Source organism: Haemorhous mexicanus, chromosome 2 (genome assembly GCF_027477595.1).
Source record: "Haemorhous mexicanus isolate bHaeMex1 chromosome 2, bHaeMex1.pri, whole genome shotgun sequence".
Taxonomy (NCBI): domain Eukaryota; kingdom Metazoa; phylum Chordata; class Aves; order Passeriformes; family Fringillidae; genus Haemorhous; species Haemorhous mexicanus.
In genome coordinates this window covers 106,201,059-106,227,473 of record NC_082342.1, presented here as the reverse complement: position 1 = coordinate 106,227,473, position 26,415 = coordinate 106,201,059, and the positions used below count along the sequence as shown (strand labels likewise).

At 40.8% G+C, this 26,415-nt stretch overlaps 1 protein-coding gene across 1 annotated transcript; it reads right to left on the bottom strand.

Annotated features, from left to right (window-relative positions):
• Positions 1 to 612: 612 nt before the first annotated feature.
• BEND2 (BEN domain containing 2) lies at positions 613 to 24,747 on the bottom strand. Its single transcript, XM_059839832.1, has 12 exons — positions 24,516 to 24,747; positions 17,863 to 18,009; positions 16,052 to 16,212; positions 14,741 to 14,812; positions 14,474 to 14,548; positions 13,692 to 13,796; positions 11,195 to 11,708; positions 10,007 to 10,207; positions 8,964 to 9,082; positions 8,131 to 8,344; positions 6,725 to 6,928; positions 613 to 4,141 (listed from the first exon to the last, which is right to left on the bottom strand). The coding sequence occupies exons 1-12, from the start codon at positions 24,526 to 24,528 to the stop codon at positions 3,927 to 3,929; spliced, it is 2,040 nt and encodes a 679-aa protein (XP_059695815.1). The 5' UTR covers positions 24,529 to 24,747; the 3' UTR covers positions 613 to 3,926.
• Positions 24,748 to 26,415: the final 1,668 nt, after the last annotated feature.

Here is a 26,415-nt window from a genome sequence, read left to right as displayed (position 1 = left end):
GACACTCACACCGGCGGTGCTGCTGGCCAGACTCTGACTCGCCAGCCGTGCCCAGTGGCCCGGGCAGTGGCCCCTGCTGGCAGGGAGCAGCCCACAGCAGAGCCCGGTGCTGGGAGGGGCACATGCTGCCTGTGCTGCTGTGCCCCAGCCCCAGCTGCTCAAGCTGCTCCCTGACACCAAGCGCAGCAAACAACTGTTCATTGCTTAGATCACCTCCAGGGATCCACAGCACCTGGCAGTGAATCCTAGTGCCTCCTGCCAGCCCTGTTCTATGCCTTGAATAAGGACTAACACAGAAGCTGATTCCACTGCATGAACAAGGCCTCATCTACTAATTCATCAGCTTAAAGGACTGTCTTAAAAATTTTACTCAGCTCCTACGGTTTTGTGGAAAGCTGTTTTGGATAACTTGCACACAGCTGTAACTGACAAGTCAAGTCCAGAACAGACTGCTTTGGTTTACAATTAATGCAGTCTAAATTTCAAAATCATCTCACCTCAATCAGATCTCTTAAAGCCCTGATTCTTCAAAGAACATCAGAAGAATATTTTCAGATGAAACTATACTTGAACTGTAGATTGATGATGCAAGAAATACTTAAAACACACATATGTAGTCAAAGAGCTATATGGCAGTTTTATTTGTAAAATACTTAACTCCTAACAGCAAAATACTTTAATTGTACTTTATAAAAGTTAGCAAAATTTGATACATTTGAAACAGAAACAAGAAAACTATTTCTACTTCAATTCAGTTTTCTTTTCAAGTAGGAAGCTATAGGTATGCACCACACTTAACAGATTTCAGTGCTAGACACGTCATTCAATAAATATATCCTTCCACCATTAAGGTCTGTGAAGGGCAGTGAAAACAACTCATAAAACTACTGAAAAAATATAAGCATTTTTGTCTTCTTCTGAGATTTGGAACTAGTAATATCTATACACAACAAAGTTCTTGGCATTTATAACAAGGACTGTATAGCAAGTAACAGAAGAGTTTGTTAATAGTACACCAGAACAACTAAATTTGCAGTACAACATTTCTACCAAGAAAAGAAAATCAGAAATTCAGTCTGTTTCTTGAATCCTACAGAGGACTTCTTCAAGGAGGTGGCAGAAGGAACTTAATTTACCAAGTGATTTCATATTTGATAAGGCCATTGCATGTCCTAAGTTGCAATTAAAAAGCTGGTCCTATACCCTGTACAATAAAGACTGTCTGTTTGTTATGAACAGAAGTTGAAGTGAGAATGAGTAAATTCACTGTTTTATCCTATTATTAATAAATAAACTATGAAACCTTTGCTTTGGAGGGGACAGATTTAGTTACATCTAATTCTGCTATGTACAGGTGTTATTTTGGAAGCCAGTTTCCACAACTCAGAGGTAAAATCCGCTTCCTATGCCAGTCTTCCAAGAAGTTTCCTTCTGTCAAGAAATTGGACCTCTGAGGCTGCACTCAACACAAGCAGCAAGGCAAGGTCACACAGCAGTCAGCCAGCACAGACACTGTGAGCACTGTGTAACTGATGCTGGAAAACACGAACAGAAAGGCTTACACCAGCTGCAAGGAGCTCAGCAAGGGCAAGGGCTGGGCTCTGCACCTGGAACCATGCAACCCTGGCTGCATGCATCAACCGGGGAATGAGAAGCTGGAGAGCAGCTACGGAAAGGGTCCTGGAAATCCTGGCTTGAGTATCAGTCGGAAATGCCCTGTCAGCCAGGAGGGTCAGACGGGTCTTGGGGGGCATCAGGCACAGCACTGCCACCTGGGAGAGGGAGGGGATTGTCCTGCTCTGCTCTGCACTGGGGCAGCCTCACCTCAAGCGCTGGGGGCAGTTTTAGGCACCACAATATAAGAAACACATTCAGCTATTCGAGAGTGTCCAGAGGAGGGCCATGAGGATGGGGAAGAGACTGGAGGAGAAGCTGTGTGAGGAGCAGCTGAGGTCACTTGGTTTTTGCCAGAGTGAAGGAGACTGAGGGGAGACCTCATTGTGGTCTTCAACATGCCCACAAGGGGAAGAGGAGGGGCAGGTACTGATCTCTTCCCTCTTATGAGCAATGACAGGACCCAAGGGAATGGCCTGAGGGTGTAGCAGGGGAGGTTTGGGTTGGTTATCAGGAAAAGGTTCTTCACTCAGTGGGTAGGTGAGCACTAGCAAAGGTTCCCAGGGAAGTGGTCACATCACCAAGCCTGATAGAGTTCAAGAAGCATTTGAACAATGCTCTCAAGTACATGGCGTCATTTTTGGGGATGATCCTATGCAATGTCAGGACTTGGATTTGATGATCCTGATATGTCCCTTACAACTCAGCATATTTTATGATTCTATGATTACTTCCTTTTTTGAAAACAAACAAAAAACTCCCAAATAACAAAGAAGCTACCCAATAAAAAGTCCCATTAACTTCTGTACAGTTACTGTTGTTAGATTCTAACTAACAAAGTAAACCGAGCGAGATGTGAAATTGAATATATTATGGTAATTAATTCTTATTTATTTTTAAAAGTTCAACATCCAAGTGATTTTGAAAATTGGTTAAAATTAGTCAGTTTGCTCTTTTTAAAACATATATAACTTAATGCACTAATAAATCTTAGTCTCACGTAAACACAAAGGAAAGGCAAGGGCACAAACATTTATTATTGACAGGTTCTTTTCTGGGCCTCATAGACCTACAGCAAGGGATTTGCTAAAATTTTGAAGCCTTAGCCACAGTAACTATGAGATGGGTGAAGTTCAGGACCCTGAAGAAGTATTTTCCTTAATTTTCATTAAGAAAAACCAGAACCAACCATTGGACTGGGTTTTTTGTCCTTTTACTACAGCTAAATCAGAGCAGAGCAGTATAACTGATGTCTTGAGAGGCTTCCTGGAGCAGAGGCTAGACAGTGTTAAAGGAATAAAGTAGGTATTTACTAAAAGGCCTTCAAAGGATAAACCTTGGGCAGTACAAGAGTCTGGCCGACACTGCACCCAAGATGGATGATAGGTCAGGAGTTTTCACTTTCAGAAGTTTTGGTCCATTTGCATATTGGATTTAATTGTCCAATTACAGCTTCAGATTATGAAGTCCCATCCTCTCAGATTGCTCTCCTCAATTCTCTGTTGTTTGTACTTTTTGGGCCTGAAGCTGCGATGGTGTCCTTGGCTCTTGGCTGGAAATGCATTGTTTTGTCCAACTAAACTGAGAAGAGAACCTGCTAACACTTTCTATGAAGTTCAGAGTCATATACCAATGCAGTACAGAATCTGGAAAATATGAAAGCTAAAACTTAAGGCATCATTCCCCCATACATTACCAGCTGTACTTACATTGTTGTCTGTGTCTTATCCTTCAAAAAACACTGATATAGGAGGCAAAAATGCAAGAGATCATACAGTCATTAAGGTTGGAAAAGACCTTGAAGATCATCAAGTCCAGATACAATAAGTTACCTAAATGCAATTAAAAATATTTTCTCCTTCCTGATATTTTCGCTGAAGATATCCAATTGTCAAAGCAAATTTCATTCCTCACACATGATGAGATAATTTAGCTGGCTATGATTTACCTTCCAAGGAGGGCCACTCTTTCCTTTCCTCTTTTCCATCTGCTTCTGCAGAATTGATGCACAGTGCATCTCTTCTAACCAGATTAATCTTTCAGATTCAATGAATCATGAGAAGAAGATGCTTTTAGGAGAGAGCACATTGCAAATATTACAGGGAACACTGAAAATTATTTCTGAGGAGCACAACCACTACCTATGCAAAGAGTTAGGGCTCACAAGCCTTCTGCTAATTTTGGTCTCATGAAGTGATGCTCTTTAGTGCTGCTGACCACTTGGTTGAATAGGACAGCTCAATATCACAGGCTTCTACACAGAATTATTAAAAACCTGCTAAATTAAGATTTGAGACAGATGCTAGAGAGCTTCAATCTGAGAGATGCCTTCCGCTGGCTTTACGGCTGTGGGACCCTCTGGGGGACTCTGCACTCGAGGGTGGGGCTCTGTGGCGCGTTCCAGTCATGGCCTTTTTGAGCTCATGTCTGAGACTGCGGATTGTGCTGTTTATGGCAGCCACGCACGCCTTCCAATCAAATCCGCTTTCATCTAGATCAAAGGATGGAAAATTCTCTTGAAGAAAGTCTAAAAATAAACAAGAATGTAATAGTGAGTTATCAATTATTTAGGCAAGCTATATACTCTTTCTGGATGTAATTAAGCTAAAACAAGTGCATGCTACAAAACCAGGACAGCTAGACATATTGCAAGCCTTGAAAAGCAAAACAGGGCAGATATTGGTTTCCCCCTTTCTGCTATATTTGAAAATTAGTAAAAAAAGGTCTAAGCACAAAAACAAAATATAAAAAGAAAACGTGACCATGTGTGTGGTTTTGATCCTTTAAAGTGCTGAGTAACTTCAGCTTCTAATGCAGCCAGCTAGCAAAGACAAATCTTGGGCTCCATTTCAGAATGACCAGAATTAGGCAGGACCAAGCTCTCCTTCAGAGGATCTCTGACAACTATATTCACTAAAATTAGTCACACCAGTTCAGCATAACACAGATGTTCAGGAACAACAGTGACAGAAAAATTGTGAGCTCATTCCTTACCATACTGCAAGTAAGATCAGTAAACAAACACTTGAATTTGGTAGCAATGACATAAAAAGGGTAGGACTATAGTACCTTTCTTCCCTTCCATGAGTAATTTAAAACCAAAATTAAAATTGGTTTTTAAAGTTATTGAGGAGTGATTGTCCTGCTGAGCTGAATTACATGTTTTCTCTAAGCAAGCCAGTAAAAGACTTTAACAAACACCAAAAAGGAATTCTCATCTGTAATGTCAAATCAAAGTAATATTGCTTCTCCTTCTCTGATTAACATCTAGATTTACCTTCACAGTAGAAAGAAAGGTGTAGCTAGTAGATATTGTGTCAGCTTTGTTCTTCCACATACCAGCAAGTAAAAATCTAACATAGTATCCCTGTTTACAGTTAATATTTTAACTGGTAGTTACAAACCTGGAAACCCATTTTGCCAGAAAAACTTTGGTCTGAAGGAAGAAAGTAACTGAGATAAAAACTTTTGCTCTTGCAGTTCATTCTGCTCCAGGAGGAGAGGTGAAAGGAAGAGTAAGTGTGCCTTAGGATGCTCCTGTTATAAACTACACTGACCAAGGCTACAATAGCTGTTGGCTGAAGCAGCAGACAAGCTCTCTTTACTTCCATCCCCAGCAGTAAATTCAAGAATACTTGACCTCAGAGAAACAGCACAGAACTGGAATTCTTCAAGGTCTACAGAGCCTTTGTACATGGTCCACAGAACAGCTTTTAAAGTTATGTCTTTTCTTTGACCAAAACTGACCAGTTTTGGGGGTTATAGTAAGGCTATGCAGGGCCCCTTCCTGCTCTGCAGGGTAACATTCAGGGAGCTGGTGCTGCCATCCAGTCAAGTTGTCTTAAAGGAAACAGGGGCAGGGTCTGTCCTCTGGCTCCAGAGCCAAGGGACAAGGTCTGACTGCAACCACAACACACAGGATTTGTCTCTCATCTGCCCTGTGGCCTACATGGTGTTCTGCAGTCCTAAGACACACTTACTACATCTTTTGAATGCTTCTTAAGCTCAAAATGTCAAGAAATAAAATATGTCTACATGTCTATATGTGTGTGTGTGTGTGTGTGTGTGTGTGTGTGTGTATATATATATATATTTATATATATAAGTGGAGATGTTTAAGTGGCAAAGTTTCCCAGGCTAGTGCTTGCCATACTGGAAATGGTTTCTGGCATGCTCTGTCTCTCAAGCTACGCCCAGACATCACCCCAGAGGGTGAGTCACAGCTCCATTTCATTGAGCATGAATGCTGTTCCCTCAGACGCAGTCCTCCTTCCCCACTTCTCTCCCCCACCCAGTGGGTGGGGCAGGAGAACAGGACAGGGAGGAAGAAGCTGAGCAAGCACCGATGTTTAGCTACCTGATGGGTTAAAACACAACAGTTGCTAAATTCTACCTCATAAGCTCTCCTTGTTTCCAATCTCTAAATCTGGCTTTTTTTCTGCAGGGCTCAGTTATGAATTCCCAGCTTAGCCCAACCTGTCTCCCCATAACTCAGCTCTCCTAAGCATCAAGATGGACTCCCGTGTGCTTGCAGAAAGCTGCTCTTAAAGATCTGCCAACTTTCCTGAGCTTCTCTCCTATTCAGAGCTGTCTCTCACAAGCTCCCATCTGTGACCTTCCCAAACATGTCAAAGTACGCTCTCCCAGGCTACAGAGCCTGTACTCAGACCCTTCTTACTCTACTCAGGACCTCAGGGCCCATGATTTCATAATCTCTACAGGCAATGCCACCACCAATTATCACACAAGAACCCTTTTTGTGAAGGAAGCCATAAACTGCTGTACATAACATCTCTGTCCTCTGCTTCATCTACATAGTCCCAGTATCCTCAGGCACTGCTCCCATCTCCCACTGCATTGCCCTTTCAAGCCAATGTCAAGACAATTGAATTTTCCCATACAAACCAGATTCATCATCTGGAGAATTTCTTGAGCTGCTAAAATATAACTTTATCTACTTCCTCTCAATTTGTTCCACTGCTTGCAGAAATGCCTGTAAGAATAGTTTCACAGACTAATTTCTGAAGCTCTGTGCTTTGTTCATAGAATACAAAGTTAATACTCTTATTATTTCTCCACATTATGATTTAACAGAGATTTTCTTTCTTACCTCTGAGAGCATTAATTTTATTGGAATCCAGTGGGCTCATGCCACGATCAAGACTACCATACACGTTGCTTTTCACCAGCACCTCTTCTGGGAACATATGACGAATCAGGAAGCGAGCTGACAACTCTGGCCGCGTCTTCCCCTTGGCGACGTAAATGACTGAGAAAGGCAACTGAACATTGCGCCACGGGCTCCCAAGAGGTTCTAGAGAAGATGTCATGGAGGGAAGAGAGATATGTTACTCATCCAACACTGACCATGCCTCAAAGTGGCTGTGTTAAATCAAAACTGACACAAAAAGCTCACCCAGAAACTACTCTACTTGCTTGGAAAGACCAAAGCAAAACCATAACACTACAGCTACTGCTAACATGAAACGTGTTGCAGACACGTGGCCAGAACACCTGGTTTACAACCACAAACAGTACTTCTGGTTAACCAGAACACCTGGTTTACAACCACAAACAGTACTTCTGGTTAACCAGAACACCTGGTTTACAACCACAAACAGTACTTCTGGTAGGTCTTCAGCAATGCAAGCTGCATTATTAATTATTGCTTTCTAACTTGTTTCATCTCAGGTGAAAAGATGATGCTTTTCCAAGTAAGTAAGTAAGTAAATAAAATTCTGCTATTTTAGTGGAGCTTAGATTCTGCAAGTGGAAACAGAAAAAGAGTCAATATTTTTGAACTACTTCAACCTCACTTCACTGCAAACATTAATAAGAAAAAATGCAAAAACTTTTAGTACATAAAGAGGTCTGTGGGATCTGAATAACAAATCTTGGGTGCAGGAATAGATCTGAAACAACCCCAAACTGATCCTAATTGAATAAATAACTTCCAATAGCAACTAATCTCAGCCCAATTTCCTTGAGGGTCTCGAAGCATCACATGCTGACAATGAATTTTTTCCCCAAGGCATTTGTGTATTGAACACTTACATTAAAAAGGTGAAAATATAAAGGCTGCTTTAAGATTTTTATGGTCCTAAAGAGTCAGTTTTGCAGGAAGGTGTGCTTTTTCTTCTGAAATTGCAATACCATCCAATAGATATTCTGAGCTAGCTTACTTTTTTAAGGCAGAACATCTACCAAATAAAAGAAAAAAGCCAGGACAACTGAACAGAGTAACTGAAGCTGAACTTCCCAATGTCACAGTAGAGATGAGATAAGATTCTGGTAGATGCAAACATATATTCTGCTAGCCAGATATAACACCCTTCTTCATTCCCAAAAAGACTTACTATGTGTACACCAAACGACTGCCTTAAGAGAAAAAGAAGACTCACATAGTTCAGAAAATCCCTTTACTATGCAGTTATACCTAGAGTACCATAGCTTGCCTCTCATTGACTATTTAAAATGTAACAAGCAATTCCAGAACACAAAAATTTCTTTGTTTACCCAAAGGTTCCAAAGACTGTTGTTTTCTGACCGAAGATGTGTGGAAAGCTTCTGGAAACTTATCCAATTCGGAATTCTGCAATGTGTCTCTTGTGGAGCCAGTCATTTTCTGAGAATTTTGAGAATTGTCTCCACTATCTTCATTACCGTTTAAATCTACACAATGAGATGTATCAGGAGCATCAGACACTTTTGCTTTCCCCTCAGCTGTCTCCTGAAACATTTAATAAGGTTAGTATACACACTGAGAGAAGCCTACCAGTTTTCTAATTGGTGTTCCAGTTTACTTCACATTTAGTATAAATTAGATTTCAGATCTTTGCAGTATAGTTACTCCTGAATTTCTATCATGAAAACCACCAGCAGAACAGTTACTAATTATACAAAGATGTGTGCAGAGCATATTAGAAATAAATGTAGTTGGAGGTGTTTTGGAAGTAATGTTTCAGTCAATATAAAACTGAAATGCATAGCTGAATATATCTGAAAAAAAAAAAAAAAAAGCCTGCAAAAACAAGTGCTAAGAGCTATTTGTTTAAGCTCTCAATCAAATTTGGCACTACTTCTGGGCAACATTTGCAGTGCTTTCCTTATAGTATCCTATGCCTCCACACTCCTTAACTTAATTCTGGACACAGAAGCAGGAAGAGGCAAAGCACAAAACAGCATATTCCAGTATTCCCCGCATGGAACCAGTGCTGCAGTCAGCATGCCTGTGCTTAGCAGCACAGAGACAGAACCCTAGGAATTTCCAATACAGCACTTGTACCATGAGCAGGTCAAATAATTAATCAGAGAAAAAAGTGCAAACTTAGTACTTAATAAATTGTCACCTTTGCTTTGGTTTCAGAGCGTAAGGAGCGGATCATAGAATTGACATTTGTGATACAGGTTTTCCAGTCTTTTCCATGCTCGCTCAAATCATAGGTTGGAAAGTTAGTCGCAAGAAACTCTGCACATAAAATACAGAAAATGTTTGAAGCATCATTACAAAGCCCAGTATTTAGAAGTACCCTAATTTACAAAGAGAGAGAAAGCTAACTAATGCTTCATAAGTTTACTCTTCTCCATTTACAAGCTTCAGACTTCCATTGATAAACAAAGATAATAAACTTATGTTTTGAAAATAACCAGCATTAAGAATTCAAGATGTTCTGCGATACATTTTAAGATGTTGTGAATAATGCTTCTTTTATAGTAAACATTTCCTGGTAGAATTAGGGGAAATAGATGATTTATCATACTAACTTTTAAAAAATCCCCAAAACCAACACCACCACCATCCCCCCCAAAAGAACAGACACAGGGTAATGCTGTTGCTGCAACTATTTCACATGGCTTACACAATCTCACACTCAATTTTAACCCTTTAATGCATACATGCCATGGGACCTGTGTAAATGACTTGACATTTATTAAAAAAAGCCCCCTCCATCTTCACCACTTTTCACTCAACATAAGAGTGTTTCAAAAACACCAGTTAATGTTTGTCCCAAGTATACATACATGGCCATAAACCAACCCAAATCAACCAAACAAAAAACCACTGACACAATCCATGGCACGCACAAACACAAAATGAACTGCAATTAAAAATCTAGAGAGAGCAAGCATGACTGATGAACAGAATGCACGTAAAACTAGAAGAAATTTGAATAGTTTTGTTTAAATTGAGGAAAAACGAACATTGAGAATTACAAAGCAGGACTTTCAAAACAAAAGGATACTGAAGAGTGGAACACATCCACTACAGCATTTATCTGCTCACCAGCTGCCAGACAATTAGCCAGAAACATACAGAAAAGGACTCCTTTTAAGTTCAAAACTTTGTTAAGTATGAAAGAAGTAAATCTGTGCATTTTGAAAGGTAACAAACCTCTTATTGCAGCAATTTTGTTTGGATCCAGTGTCCTGCGCCCTCGTGCACTCGCTCCCATAATGCTGCACAGCAAAGTTTTCTTGGGGAACAAGACACGAACCAAGTGGCGCGCTGCGTACTTGGGTTTAGACTTTTGCCGAGCCTTCACCAAATGGTTTCCAAGAACTTTGACATTCCTTGCTGGGTCACCAACAAACTCTTTTGTAAAAAAAAACATTCAAAGAAAAAAAATTAAAATCTCAAATGAGTTGTTAAAAACAGAACATTTTTTCAAACTCACTTGACTCTCAGCATGTTCTCCACTACAGTTAATTTTGCTATGTATTACTACTTATCCGTGCTCTTACAAAAGCAGCTTTAAACTGGAATGACAACAGAAGTAATTTTTTGATTCACATTAACCACCAGATAACTGAAATCAAAACACCCAAGAAAATACTTCAGACACCCAATTGTCCACAATGTTCACAGTGGCCTATTTTACATATGTGCAGATATATGTATGTTTTCAAGACACTGACTTATAAAGAGTGGCACATCCATACACAGAATTGCTAAAACATAAACTGTTTACAAATTTTTAGATAGATATCTGAATATTTCACCTACTATTCATGCAGCTCTTCAGCTGTACAAATTTATTTTTTAGACCAAAAGGAAAAGAAGTCACAGCTCAGCCTTGCATATAAACCAGGGCATTTACACTTTAGAAAGGCATCAGTTTTTAATACATGGTGCTATTTGATATGTGTATTATAATGCAATGATCTATAGAATTCTTGTTTTTCTTTGGAATTAAGTATTTTGAAAGAAACCAAACACTGGAGGATTTGAGTTTAGAAAGGATGTATAGAAGGGATAGAAAAAGGAAGGATAAAATCCCCCACAAGAAGAAAACAGATATTTCCTTCACACAGATCAGGCAAGCTGCTTTCTTACAACATGCATACAGGCATATGCCTCACTTAGCTTTAGTGGCAATCTGTTTGCCTCCTCCAACACATGGGTAGCATGCCTGTATTACTTGTGAATTATACACAGAATAAAAAAGGTTACATTAAGAGAGAAAAAGAGAGCCTAGAGTTAAAAGAACCCAAAGCACCTACAGTAAATCAAAGGCTTGTGGTAGTACCAGCCACTTTTTTTTAGCTTTTGTTTCTGCATATTTATCACAAAGGAACTCACCAAAGCTAGGATTGATGAAGACTGAAGAAGATGGCAGTTCCTCACTAATATTCACATCCTCAGATGCATTTCTGTAGTTCAACTCCACAGCATTATTTTCCTGACTGGGCTCAGATGGTGCTGGTACCGATGGTGATGCCACAGGTGAAGATGCAATGTTGACAGTACTCTCCACAATACTGGGAGCAAGATTTGATTGTGGTGAAAGGTCAGGCATCCCATTAGTTGCTGTGTATGATGAATGTAGTGAATGTGTAGAAACTATAGTGGGGAGTGGTGGGCTCTGCCTTCCAACAGGCTGCTGAGATTCGAGCTGAAAACTCTGCGGGGCATGTTTTACTTTGGAATTGACTTGAAGGTGGCCATTTTGTAAAGCAACCCTTACAACTGGGCTATGCCTTCCCTGGCCTGAGGAAGAACGATGAAGACTTAAATCTCTTTCCATGTGTTTTGGTACTCTTATTTTTCCTGAAGGCAAATGACTGGAACTTCTGTATGTAAAGCCAACTGGTTTCTGCAAATGTGATTCAGAAAACAATTAAAAGGTTAAATTAGATGCAGCTGATAATTTTGGGGTTTTTTTTTAGCAAAACAAGAAAACTTCATTTTAGTAATTCTGCTATTGGAGTATACTCTTCCTTGAAGTAGTCTCTGTCATCAACTCAGAGCTACCATGTTTTAGCCTTCCCTCTACTATCTTCTATTATCATTTGTATCTTCAACACTAAGAGTTTATCTGGTCAGCCTCAATGTTTCTCAAATTTTTTTTCACTGGGGTGGGGGGCAAAACTACTTTCTAGACCTCTATCAAAAAGTAAATAGGCAAAATAAAATTTAAAATTTTTCAGTCATTGATCCAGTCATTGGCTGTTGAATTTTCAAGGAATGTGTCCACTGCCCTGCTAGCTCCTTTCAAACCAGGAAAAAAAAAAAAAACAACCCAAACATTTTCTCTTCTTTACTTGTTAGCTGAAAACATTAAATATTCAGATCTCATTTACAATGAACGTTCCAAAGAGAGTGAGATGGACAAACTGAGAGATGGGATATGTTTTCCATCACTTCAAGTACTTTTATTAAAAATCATACAGCATGCATTCTTAGTTAAAAATACAAGTCACTGAGCAGGAGCCACCAAATGAAGTTGACACATGTGGATTTCTTTTTCTTATTTTGTTTAATTTTGGTGGTTTTGTGTGTTTCTTTAGAGAAATCTCATTATATTTCTCCCTTGTAACCTTTAAAAAAAAAAAATCTATGACCTTAAGGAGTCTTATGTATCTGAAAGTTTGTCAGTTTCTTCAGCTTTTGTAATTCATCTAATAAAAAACCGTTACCTTTACCCCAAACCATTCTATTAGCCCTTTACAAGTACAGCTATGGTACAGCTATAAAAAAACCCAACAACATTCCTGATGGTTTTAAATGGCAGAACCTAAGAAAAAAGCTGGCAGATAAAAGCCTTCAGGTAGAAAAAAGAAAAGGGGGAAAAAAAGCAATGCAGGTCACTTTTAACCCAAAAATCCAAACATTAAGGCAGCTTCCATCCCACATATCAGAGGGGAGGGTAAGAGCACAGGGGTCTTATGGGGTTCATTTGCATTTGACTAGATCAGTTCATTCCCTGAAACTCATGGTTTTGGATGTGTAGACAGCACAAGCTTGGAGTTGACAGTAAAAATACATACTTAATAAAACTTAGTTTCCTACTGGTAGCTGCCAGGTGTGAGAAATCCAGCTCCACCCACCCTTAAAGCAAGGGTGGAGCCTTACTGCTGTCTTGACATCTCCTGACAGCAGAATCATCTCTGCCACATTAAAAGCTTTGCAGTGTTGATGACAAAAAAAGTCATTATGGATTTTATAACCTTTTTTCGAAAACCACCTGTTATGTTTTCCTTTTAAAGATCATTGTTAGAAGTACTAAAATTGTGTCTCCTTACTTAACAGCAGATTGACCATTTAGGAACAAAATGAATACTGGTACTCAATATCAAACATTATTAAAATGTTTTAAAAGGAGTTTCCATTAAAAAAATAAATTCTATACTGTAATGGATATGACAACATGCTGCTTACAAGTTCAGTAAGCCAAATGAACCAACCTGACTCATGCTTAAACTATCTTCTAACTGCAGAAACCAATGAGACAACACACCACATGTTGCAAAGGTAACAGCAATATACTGAAGTTTAAGATGCACCTACACAATTCACTTCTGTTCATGCCAATACAAATAGAATTTTAGAGCATCTATCACAGCGTCCTGAATTTGATGGGAGTCACTGCCAATCTGTGGCCACCCGTCAATAATACAGGAAACTGAAGCTGCCACATAATCTGAAATCTCAAGTAATTGAATTGAAATAGATTCTAAGTCTACCATTTTGCTCCTTATTTCAATCTTAGTGAAATGATTGGGATTTTTAAAATAAGCATCAGGGGCAATGAGAGAATTAAAGCAAAAAAAAACCATCTTAGGTCTTTAATACTCACAGGTTTGAGCAAAAATGGCTTTATACGAGTATGCTGCATTTCTGAGACCTTACGATGAAGCAGGTCAAATTTTTTATCCAGCTTCTGAATGGCATCATACATGGCCTGTCAACAAATATAAAACTGAAAATAGCACTGTTTCACAAGAACACAACCTAAACCTGAAGAAACCAAGAAAGTTCAATTAAAAGCTGAACTCCTTCCCTAAAACTTAGCCAACTTCTTTCCACAGCACTGCTGAATGCTTAAGGAGACTTAGAAGACATTAACACTTGGCTACAAATCACTTACAAACTGACTTCCATTAAGCAAGGCCTGAATTACTTCAGTCACACAAGCGCTCATCTGAATAAATATGGGATGCTTTTAATTTTTAGTGCAGTTATTTTCAATTTTGCCAGTTAGTGCTTCAGAAATCAAAAGGAAAGAACTCACAAAACCAATACTAGCAGGATTTTTGGCACACCTTTGGCAAGCAACACGTACATTCAATAGCTGGGTGTGTATCACTGCCGTATCTTTCCCACTACTGTGAAGCTCCTCCCAATAACTTAACTTTACATTTTGTATTAAAGCTTAATATTTGAAAATTATGCTGACGAGAAGTTCAGAGAATATGAAGGAGATTACTTTGAAAATACTGTAGTTATGTGGGCAATTAACAAGCAAATAACTGGAAAGGATCACGTCACTGGTTGCCAAGTTTATAATACAACTCTTCCTGAAGTTTAACGAAAATTGTTTGAACACCATTTCAGATATAAAGGAAAAAAAAACAATACCTGGCAATAACTGAGCACCTCCATAAGGGGATTCTGCTGATATGCAGTATAAGAAGCTTCAGATAAGATGCTTTCCTTTTTCATTAAAATAATAATTAAATATAAAGAAAAAAAAAAAGAGAAAAAAGGAGTGTAAGGTACTGATATACACACAAACTTAGGATATCACATTAAGCAAGTAAATCCCAATTTACTTCAGCCTACCCCAAAACATGCATCCTCAAAGCAGCTTTTCAAAGTCAGTCAAACAAAAGAAAACTCACTTACACATTCATAGTCTGGTTCATACTCATAAATTACACTGTCACTATCGTCATATTCTTCTTCTGTGGTTCTCATCTGGGAAATAACATAATTAACATTTAATGTTTTGAAAACTTAAAGAATTCCCCCAGGAATCCAACTTGGACACTTTTGGTTGTAGCTATAATTCCCTCCCTTGGCTATACGAGGGCCCAAGGAAACAAGACTACCACAGTCATCTTGTTTATGTACTGGTGTGATAAGGAAACTTTCCTGTCTGACCATGCAGGAGACACTCAGGGACTGTAACTACTGGAACTGAAGCCCCTCTGCAGTGGGTGGCTCAGGTGCCCTGCCTGACTCCCTACATACTCTACTTTCACTGTCAGACAAGGTTTCCTTACCAGCTCAACCCTGGATTTGCTCTAGCAGACTCTCAGACCTCTGGTTTCTTGAAGCAATTTTACCATGGTACAGGAAGAGGACATATATATATGTGTGTGTGTGTATGCATATATATATAAATGAAAAATAACGTGCATTTTTATTTGTTTATTCTAAGGCAGAACTTTCTCATCTAACTAAATGTACTATACAGCCAAGCTTATGCAATTACAGAATCATGGAATCACTTAGATTGGAAAAGACCTCTGAGTCCAAATTATGAGACTTCAGTGGGTATAACTGAAAGCAGAAGCTGTAAAAAATTTCTAGAAGAGGCAATTTCCTCATGGCTTGCACACTGCTTTTTAATCAGGAAGGACGGTGCCACCACCTGGACAATCCTGGCATTTTCCTTTTACTTGATGGATGCCGATGTCATCCACCACTCACAGATCTACAGCATCTGCTGGTGATACCTTCTTTTAATTTTTTTTTTTTTAACTGATCAGGTTTTATTTTAGAAGAGGAAGGCTGGGAGGGGGGTAGATGATACTTCTGTTTTGTTTACAACAGGCAGAATTCAGTGACTGGTAAAATTGTGGAGATTATTCTAGGAGTTACTGAAAAACACCTGAAGGACAACCAAGCCATCAGTCACAGCCAGCACAGCTTCAGAAGGGTAAAGTCCTCCTGGGCAACCACCAACTGTATAAAGTTTAACAAGGACAGTGCTGGATTCTGCACATGGGATGGATGGGGCAACTCTGGATGTATGGACAGACTGCAGAGTAGAAGGCTGAAGACTTGCTAGAAGCATCCATGCATAGATATCCTACCCCACTTGAGTGGAATGTCATCAAATCACCACACAGCAGTGAAGGAAAAATTATGTTCCAAGAAACACTGAAACTGGTCTCAAAAAAGGAAGGGCTATTGTTTGGTGAAACATACCACATTGTGTTCCACTACAGCAGGAGAAAGTCGTTTTCTTTTATTACGCAAAAACACAAAATCCATTTTCTCAGGGCTGTGACCATTTCCTCTCTGCATCATTGCAGAATGGTCCATTTGTGAGGCTGTTTGATCAGCAAGCACTGGCAAGCCTTCACTCCCTGTTAAAGTGAAGAGAAGCAAAGCTCATCAGAAAGTTTCCCACGGCACTAAATGTTTCACTACAGTAAAAATAGTAACAGTCACCCTGTTTTTTAAATTTTCAGACTGCTTGATTATTTGAAATTTGTTTACCAGCATAATATCAAAAAGTTATTTATCAAATTAATTTAGATCAGAAATTATAAATTCAATTTAGTATTGTTTTTTTCAAACATAATCATATTTAAAAAGTGCCAGTAAAAGTAATACTGACTTTGTGAGCATAAATGGCTAAGGAAAAATTAAAATAAAAGGTTCTTTGCAGCAGGCAGGGAGAAATGAAGACCTAGATCTCTCTCTGCATGATGTTGAGCTTCCTCTGACAGCTTCTTATTGTAGGCAAGAAGATACAAGACAAAAGCAGAAGAAACTCATTTGGACAGACAGAATGTGATCTGAAGGAAAGGCACTGCTCTACAAGACACTGGTCTAAGATAGCAGTCAAATAAAACCAATCAGACAATTTCAGTTCAAAGTTCAATACTCACATTTGAGATAAACCTGTGGTGTGTTTCACTTACATATCTCACCGTACTTGATTTTAACTAGACAATATCTAATGCTAATACACCCAAAGAAAACAAAACCATATTTTACCTTTTAAGAAATAACTGCTCTCATCATAACTAATTTATTAATAATAAAATAATTGCTCATGTCCTAAAACCAAGGTTAGACACTGTCTATGACAGCTTCTTGGGCAGAAGTTTTTAATTTTGGTGGGGGTGTTTGTTTGTTTTCAATAACAGAGACAAAACCCCAAGTAAACCATCCAAACCATAGTCCACTCCCAAATTTGTTATTAGGTGTAAACATACAACTACAGAATACTCTACTGTCAATTAGAAGATCAAAAAGTCTAAAGGTTCTCAGAAGCACCCAATAACACTAGGAAACACATGTAACTTGTGTCTATGAAGAGAAATACTGATGGGAGTCTCTAGAGCTAACTGGCTGAATGAAAAAAAAAAAATCCCCCAAAGTAGGAAGTGTTTTCACTTAGTTACAGTAATTTTCCTCACTGATTTGGTAATACCGCTACAGAACTCAATAAATGCTCATAACAACTGTGAAGAATTTTTGTCTGGGCCAACGAAGCATTGGGTAAGATTGCTTGAGAGACCTTGATCTTGCATGTTGAAAAAAATGCAGTGAATTAAAGACAATCACAATGGCTACTTACTGCTAATAATTTATCATCTTAAACAACCATCCTGCTATCATTACATCAGCATCTCCAGTACTAAGTTACACTGAACCAATTATCTAAAAACCTAATTCTTTAGGCTAGGTTCTTTCATGACATTTATTTTCCAAATTGCTTCCTAATTTATTCCTAGGTATACTTACCTTACAAGTAAGTAAAAAAGTTGTCTTTTTAAAACATAATATTTTAGCAGGCTCACCATTTATAAGGACAGAGAAAGTAATAACTAAAAGGCACTTCTCATTAAAGGCACTGCCGAGCAGTTTCTATAAAGCAGCTTTCTAATAAAATGTGTTTTAAAGACAGGGGTAATATAGAAAGCATTGAATCCAAAAGCACAGGACATATGGCATTAAAACTAGCCATAAACTATCAGATCACAATAAAAATGAACAGTAATTACCATAGGCAAGTTGACTCATGTGGTGAACAGCACTGTTTGCTTCAGGGTTCTGTTGCACTGGCATGCAGCTTGGTGTGGACAGCCCGATGTCTTCATGGTCCACCATCAGTGCTTCATCCTCCTCCTCAGTCTTCACACACAAATAATCTATTAGCAGAAACAGGTAAGACTGTAGGCCATTCTGCATATCAGGTGCCAACTGTAGTGCCTGTATCACACCTAGCACTATCTCAATTGTACCACAGGCTATTATAAATTCAGCTTCACTTCAGCAAAGTCACTTTTAAACACAGACACTGAGGTTTTAAGGCACACTAGAATGGAAGCAGCTTGCTATTGTTTAGTTGGTGGGATTTCTGTTCCAGTACCCAGTTCTCCCTGAAGTGTCCAGCTTCAACAGGAAGTTATAAGCCAGTAACAAGCACTTCTACAAACTCCACTGTTTACATATTCAAGCATACAAAAAAATATGTATCAATCTGGTCTTGAAATTTTACTTACATAATTAAGACTTGCTTAATACACTTGAAGAAATCAGTCTACAAATCCTAACTGTATACTTGGTATTGAGATCAATCCAAACATTGGCTCCCAATGCAATACTGTGCAGAAACACTGAATGGCAAATCTCCAGTAGCAGATTTTTTCCAATTAAACATGCTACCTCAAGAAAAAAATTGTTTCAGAATAACTGTATTATAGTTATTATTGCTAGATCTAGTATTTTGACAGGGTCAGGGAAGGAGCAGAATTTATTTTTGATGAAACAAATTAATGGAATGAACCTTATCAAGTTAGGAAATAAAACTGAAATTCAGCCAGCACACATGCATGACACTCTAACTATGTGAGACACAGGCTGTATTTTCCACATTGTCTCTGCCCTGTTCAGTGCATGGGATGGACTGAGCTCCAGGAATGAATCAGAACTGTATGAGTGGAACAGCAGTCTGGGTCTTTACACTTACATAATCAATTCATTCCAAATCCCGCTCTCTCTCAATTTCTTAAAGAGACCAAAAGGTAAGAATGAAGTTGAATTCCACATGTCATTCAGTTTCCCCTCTGGCCAATAGTCCCATCTAATTCAAAAGACATAATACAGCAGGGTTTGGATTTCTCTATCAATCAGATTAAGAAACGGATGGTCTGTTCAGAAACACCCATCAACTGCTACACAGTCAAGCTTTGTTTATAGGTGTAAACAAAGCCAGAAAGCTACCTGGTGCACAGCTGACCTGTACAAAGGAGTTTAGCTGAGGACACACTCTAGAATATGCTGCTTACACTGCCAATGGGAGAACAGTTCTTGGCCTGTTTTCATCAGCTGTATGGAAGTAAACAACAGGCTTACTCATGAACTTAATTTAGGTACAGCTTTTAGCAAAACACTTCAGTGATATTCACTGACTGAAGTTCATTGCAGGCTAACATGAGTTATTAGCATGTGCTGAATTATTTAACTGCCTCACAGGCACAAACTTTTTTGTTGACAATCATTTAGTATTCTACCTATTTTGGGAGAGAATTAACAAAGAGTCAGTAAGAGTTCATCTGCATCAAAGCAGGAGGGATGACAATCGTCTCTGCCAATTTCCCCAGCCAGGATGCCAGATTAGTGCATGGTCTGACAAATGCCCTACTTACAGCTGGGTCTCTGCTGTCCTGCAATCCTCCTTCCATCCCTAACCAGACAAAGCAGTGCAAATTGTATGTTATTTATGCAACCCTAAAAAGCCCAGAATTTACCTGTATATTCATAATCTTTGCCACAGATCTCATGCCTCACTCAACACTAGCAAAACAACCCGACCTGATCAGCAACTACTTCACTCAAATCTACACTAGAAAGAGTGATGAGTATAGAAGAGGGAAAATTCTGTGCAACCAGCAAAGACATGGCAAGGCCAAAGCAGCTCCATCTGTACCAGAGTGTTATGGACTTGGTTCTGTTAGTTTTGGGAAAAGAGAGTGTTTGTTGTGGATAGGGAGGAGGTCCAGGATTTGGGGGGGGGGGGGGGGCAAAAGGGCAAACCAGCGCGAAGGGTGATTGGACAAAGACACCAACCAATCATTCGACGCCCTGAGGAAACGATTGGCCCAGAATGAACCCCGTTAAGGGCCAATCGGGGCCCTGAAATTCCACCAATCGGGGCAAGGATCCAAATCCCACCAATCCTGGGCCAAGGTGTGTTATAAAGGGAGGGGTTTTCAGCTGGGCAGGGTTCTTGTCTGTTCTGCAAGTAGAGAGAGCTGCTCGTGAGGGAGACAACCTAGAATGTTCTGTACTCGTTGTCATTTTGAGCTGTTGTGAGGGGATCCAAGCAAGCCTATGTTGGATCCTCTGTTATTTCTGGTTTATATTTTTTTAATAAACGAGCCTTTTTCATTCCTTTCTGAAATCTGGCCTCGTTCGTTCATAACAAGAGGAAGGCCAGTATGATCAGAAGTTAGGAAAAGTGGTTGATACTGAAAGCAAGGCTCAGTCTTCCAAATCCTCTACCACCCTCCCTTAAGTAAGTTTCAAAATCAGAATTTCAACAGCGCAGTGGACTCTTAGAAGAAAGTGTTTCTAAAGCCTGCAGCTACAGCAACTCACAACTGGAGAGCAAACATAAACCAAACAAAAATACAGAAAGCAAAACCACCTCACTAAAAAAAAGATAAAACCAAACCAAATCTACAAACCTACATGGAAGCAATGTAGCAACAAGCAGTAATCTCTCATTTTAACATTTCAGGTGAAGGCCAGGATCTTCCTCATCCCCTGGCCTTTTAATTTCCATCAGGCATTGCTGAACGTTGCGGCTTTCACACATAGAAAGGGAATTATTCTGTCTTCAGAACAGCATTTTTACATGAATAGTCAAGAAACTTAATTAAAATACACCACCCATTTCCAGGAAGGCCTATTAGTATGACTGGTCACACTGCAACAATAAGAAAAGCAGCCCCAAGAATGTTGACTCACCTGTTTTATACCAACCATTTCCTCCTTTCCCTAATGCATTCTAGTTGCCTGGCCTCTAAAGTCAGTGGACAAACTTAAATGTCTTTGCTGCAGAGACATTTGACTACATTCATCAGGAAGAGGAATAGATATGTGTTAAAAAATACTTTGTTTATTACACTGTTAGGAATTAAAGAAAGCTTACTTAATATTAATTCATACCTTCAAAAAATTGTGACAAGAAAAAAAATCCAGCTACTTAGCTATAATCTGAAAGACACTGCAAGTTAGTCCTCCAAGCAATTCTAAATATTTCTGATGCTTCCTTAAGGTGTCCAGGAATAAAGAATATTACCATACATATATAGCACCAAACAGTATGAAATAAAACTCTGCCCACTCTCAGGTAGAAACCACAAACTGCCAAATTCTATGGATTAATTTGTGCTCCTGGGGGGGAAAAAAAAAGCAGCCATCACATGTTTTTTACTTCTTACTTGGATAAAGATACAACTGCATTTCTTGTGCCAAGTTAGTAACATATATACATTAACTCCACTGACAGAATATTTCATGACATAGATATTTAGATGTTTCCAGTACGTCTTGAAAGGAAATTAATAGATTTTAAAAGTGTGACTAAGGAAATATTTCAAGTTTACATGTTTCAAACATGGCTTTTACTGTGTAGTACTAGGACTTTTAGTAAGACTTACTAAATTGGCTGATTTATCCAATCATTGGATCAAGTAATCAGTTTAGCAGAACCCTGAATTTCTGTTTGAAAACTGAAGAAACAGCCATCTAAAATTAGAAAACCAAATCAATTCCTTTTCAGAATCAATGCATACTCTGAGTTATGATATAGGCTATGACTTAGAACGTTCAGTAGAGCCTGTACGATATACTAAAACATCAAAGTTAATTAAAAAAGTGTATTGTACAGAAAGACATGTATAGACAGAGCAGTCCAGTGAAATGGCCATATTAAAAAAACAAGATTGGAGGTGATCTTTTTAACTTCTAAGATGTTTACGTTCATCATTTAGAATTCTTTCATCAGGAGATCATCTTCACTTCTGCACAAAATCATTAGGTTGAAGCACATTAAAGGCACTTACACTTGAATTATTTGCACCCAAAAATGTTCAACTCTGTGCCTAACCCTGTCCAAGATTAAATTGCAGCTTTTTTTGCAGCTCTGTGAAGCCAAGCATTGCAAGGAATTTATTTCCAGCAGCCAACAGAAAGACATATTTAAAATTATTTGGGACTTGAAAATGTGTTGGTATTCAACAACACAAACTAGAAACACTAAAACCAACCAACCAAACAACAAACTCCAGCTCTTTCAAAGGCAGAATCAAAAGAAAAAACAATAAAGCTCAAAAAGCCTCTCTAGCAACTATGAACTGCGTACCAAAACAAATCAAGCAAAGCAACCCCACCCAAATAAATAAAGAACTTACCTAGGTTGAAGATAAGTCACAAAAGGAGAGATAGCCAGCCTTAACTTGGATCATAATTAGATTCTCTGCTGTGTATGGCATGACACTTGTGCTAACATACACAAAATAGTGAACTAACACAAGGGAGAGCCCAGGGACACCAGTGCCTCTCAGGGTTAGTATCATCCCATCACCACTCTAAGTAATCATCTGCCTATGAACTCAATTTCACTGCAGACATAACTGAGAGTTTTAAGCAGATTTATGATAATGAGAGCTAGAAGCACAGAAATATAACCAGATCTGATGCATCAGCTGAAGTCTGAAGACAAGATGACAGACTACTTTTTTCTTTTCCCAAGTATGTTACTAATAAAATACATCACATAAGCCAGTGGAATAAGGAAGGACTTGTAGTGAATCAGACATTACCTGATGAATGCTCTCACTAGTTGCAGAAACACAAATCTAAGTGATCATCAAGCATAGAATAGTAAAGGGAGGTTGATAAAAGAGATGGCTGAAAGCACCAATTGGTACTAAATCCTACCTCAACCTCTACTACAGAGTTCCAGGAGAGCTTGCAAAATCACTAAAAACTTTCTATACAAATCTGGTGGGTTTCCTTAATTTTCTAAGAGTTCAGTTAGACACTCCTCTGTATTTCTGCAAACATTATCTCACCCAGGTGAAACAGCCAGCCATGGAAGCTCTGTGTAAGTCAGTCATCTTAAGTCACATCCTTGAATTCAGCATACTTCTGATTATTTTGTCCTTCCTCTACATATGTTGTCATGGATCAGAGACACCAGAATACTCTACCAGAGATAAAATGCTTAACAACAGCCTCTGAACATTGAAACAATTAATTTAGAGTGCTGCTATCAGAATTTGCAACAAACTAAGAAGACAACAGAAGCTAATATTCAGCTCATACAAACCAATTACTATGGAGGGAAGCAAAATAATAAATCTAGATTTCCTGTACCTTTACCTGTCATATTTAGATTACTGAGATGATAAAGCCGCTGAAAGTCAAGGTAAAAACACTCTCACACAAAGACCTTTGGTGATTATTAATATTGAAGCTCATACTGCACCTTTTGATTGAACAATATTATAATGTCATATCTTTTCTATTGCCAGGGATTAACATAGGCTTAGTATTTACTAGGATTACTGAGTTACAAACAAAGCCAATAAGGAAACTGAAGAACTGAGGACAAAAGAGAAGCACCAACAAACACATGACTGCACACGTCTATTTAATAAAGATTATTATCACAATTGCTCTGCGCCCACTCTCCTGCCATTTCAGTCCTACCCCTTTCACTCACGTTGACACTTTCACAGCTGCACAGCAAACTGGCTATTTCCTGATCAGAAAAGTTCCTTCAACAATGAAATCATACAAGAAAATCTGGCATCTGAGCAAGACACAACTGGAACTTCTTTAGAGAATAATTCTGTGACAGCAACAACCTAAATGGGCATAAACTGAGGAGCCTGTATAGACATCACTCCTCTGAAGGGAAAGGTGAAGCACGTAGCTGGTGGAAATAGACCTGTTTTGGTCCAGAGTCAAGGTGTCCGAAGTATAAACCCTTAAGTTGCGCTATGCATTGTGCCTTCTGATAGACAACTCATTAGGTCAGCCCTCTCACTTTAGGAGCAGCCTTCATCTCTCCCTAACTCAGGTTTCGTATCCGAGTAACTGCAGCGCTGGGGGAACCTGTCAAAGACGAGACCTTGCTGTTCCACGGAAACGTCTCCCCAAGATTCTGGCATTACGCTCAGCTGCCATTTGAGGACTGTGAACAGCAAAAGCTTCCCCCACCATCAACACTGGAACGGAGGCCAACAAGCCGTGGCTGGGCCACACTACTCCTGAGCATAGCTTCCCCGCGAGTCCTGTCCCGGGAGCACCCGTTGCCGGGGAGAGCCCAGGGCCGCGCCGGGCCCGCACGCCCTGGGGGCCGAAGAGGCGCAGCCGCGCCCGCCATGAGCCGCGCCCCCCGCGCCGCGAGACCCCGCCGGCGCTGACGCGGAGGCGACGGGCAGGAGCGGCAGCCAATGGCAGCGCCGGCCGCGCGGGAACGGGCGAATAGCGACGGGCGCGGTGGGCGTGGCCCGGCCGGCACGGCAGCAGGCGTTGGGGCTGTTGCGAACGATGAAGGAGCGTTCCCCGCGCCGCGGCACCGCCGCGTCCTTCCCAACCCCCTCGGCGGGGCGAGCCGCCCGGCCGAGAGCCTTACCCTCCTCAGACATGGCTTGCTGGGGCGACTGAGCGCGGCGTCCTTCACGGGCGGACCGGGCTGCGGAGCGAGCGGGGCTCGGGTACCGGCAGGCGTGGCCGGAATGCGGCGTTGGAAACGGAAGCAGCTTCTCCGACGTGAGCAAGAAACTGTTTTGGAGCAGTGCGGCTGCGCGCTGGGCGCGGGGGCGCGCCCGGGAAACGGGAGCGCGGGGGTGGTGCCGCCCGCTCCTTCAGCAGCCACGGCTTGCGCACAGTAATTTTCCAGCGAGGCGAGGGGCCCGCCGAATAGCCGGTCCGCTCCCGCAGCAGCCACCGAGCCGGCTGCCCCCTCCCTCAGTCTGCGGCCACGCCGTCCGTTCCCTCAGCAGCCAGCCCGCTAGCCAGTCGGCCCGCTCCCGCAGCTGGTCCGTTGGCGGGCCCTTTCCTCCAGCAACCCGCCGGAGGTCCGCTGCCGGGCGCGACTCTCCAGTTTCGAAAATGCCCGGGTTTTCTTCGCGTCCCCCTCGGTTCCTTGGCGGTGCCACATTCCGTGCTAGCCGAGGCCACACTGAGGGCAGCTAGCTCCGGTTCGTGCAGTTTTTTGAGGCCCCTGGGGAATGCGGGGCTGCCGAGCTGCTCCCTGGGGCCCTGTGTGAGGGCAGAACCTGTTGCCCTTGCCATTCACTGCTCCGGGTTTCAGGGTATAAACCCGTCTGGTTCTTTAGCACACCAACAAGTTAAGTTTTGGTGGTCTGCAAAGCCCCCTATTTTTTTGATTCGGGTCTGGGGATCAGCGGGTCCAGAAGATGCCCTGCCCAGATGCCCCATGGCTGTCTTCATGCACCCCCCTAAAGGCAGAGGAATCTCTCGGGGGATATTTATTCATGGAGTGGTGGGAAGAATCAAAGAATTAATGAGGTTGGAAAAGACAAACTTTATGAGCATCCAGCCCAACCATGACTGACACCATGTTATCAGCTAAACTATGGCACTAAGTCATGTTCTGTTTTAAAACACCACCGAGGATGGTGACGTCCCTATCTTCATGGGCAGCCCATTCCCATGTCCCAAATACAGTGACAAAACAATGTAAGAATATTCTGTGTGGGTGGTTATGGGACTTGATCTGCTCGTGGCTTGGGGCAGCAAGGATCAAAGAATGTACAGTTCAGCAGCACTATGCAAGGCAAAAGAAGAGCAATCCCTGCAGGTTTAACCAAGAGCTTTTAAAGAAAGTGAAAATGTGTGGAAAGTTCTGTTTAGGAAATTAATAAAAATCAGGGAAAAGGGTGGATTGAGGTGAATTGGGGAGGAACAAGACTCTGGTGGTAGTAAATGTTTTTCCAGCCTTTCTCTGGGATATGTGCGTACATTTGTGTATGGGCGTCAGACATGTCAGAGAGCTAATGTGCCCACGGTGCGGTTGTGGAGTGAGTGCAGGTGTGTGAGTAAATGTGTGAGCACTAATGAAGGTAAAACTGGATAGCTCAGCAAGTGGAGAGATGGCCCAGAGTGAGGAGTGTGATTCAAGGTGGGACTGTGGGACGCCTTGCTGCTGAGGACCAGGGGAATCCCGGCCAGGTGCTGGACAGACCATAGATCTGAGGGGGTCTCAAGGGGTGAGGGTGGCATGTGTCTGAGGGTAAAATTGAAGTGTTGTGCGGGAGCTTGGTTGCCCTGGACAACTCTGGGTCCAGGAATCTCCTGAATCACTTGCAGCTTGTGCTGTTTTTCAAGCAGAACAACAGCCTGTGAGCACGCTCTATAGCTGAAGCAAGAAGCCTTTGTCAATAGGCTTCACTTGACCAGGCTGCCTGTCCTAGACTTCAGTCACAAGATTCCCTTTGTTGCCTTGGTCTGTGATTTTTACCCACAGGCTTTCATATTTCTTTCCTGATGGTGGTGGCACCTTTGGTGCA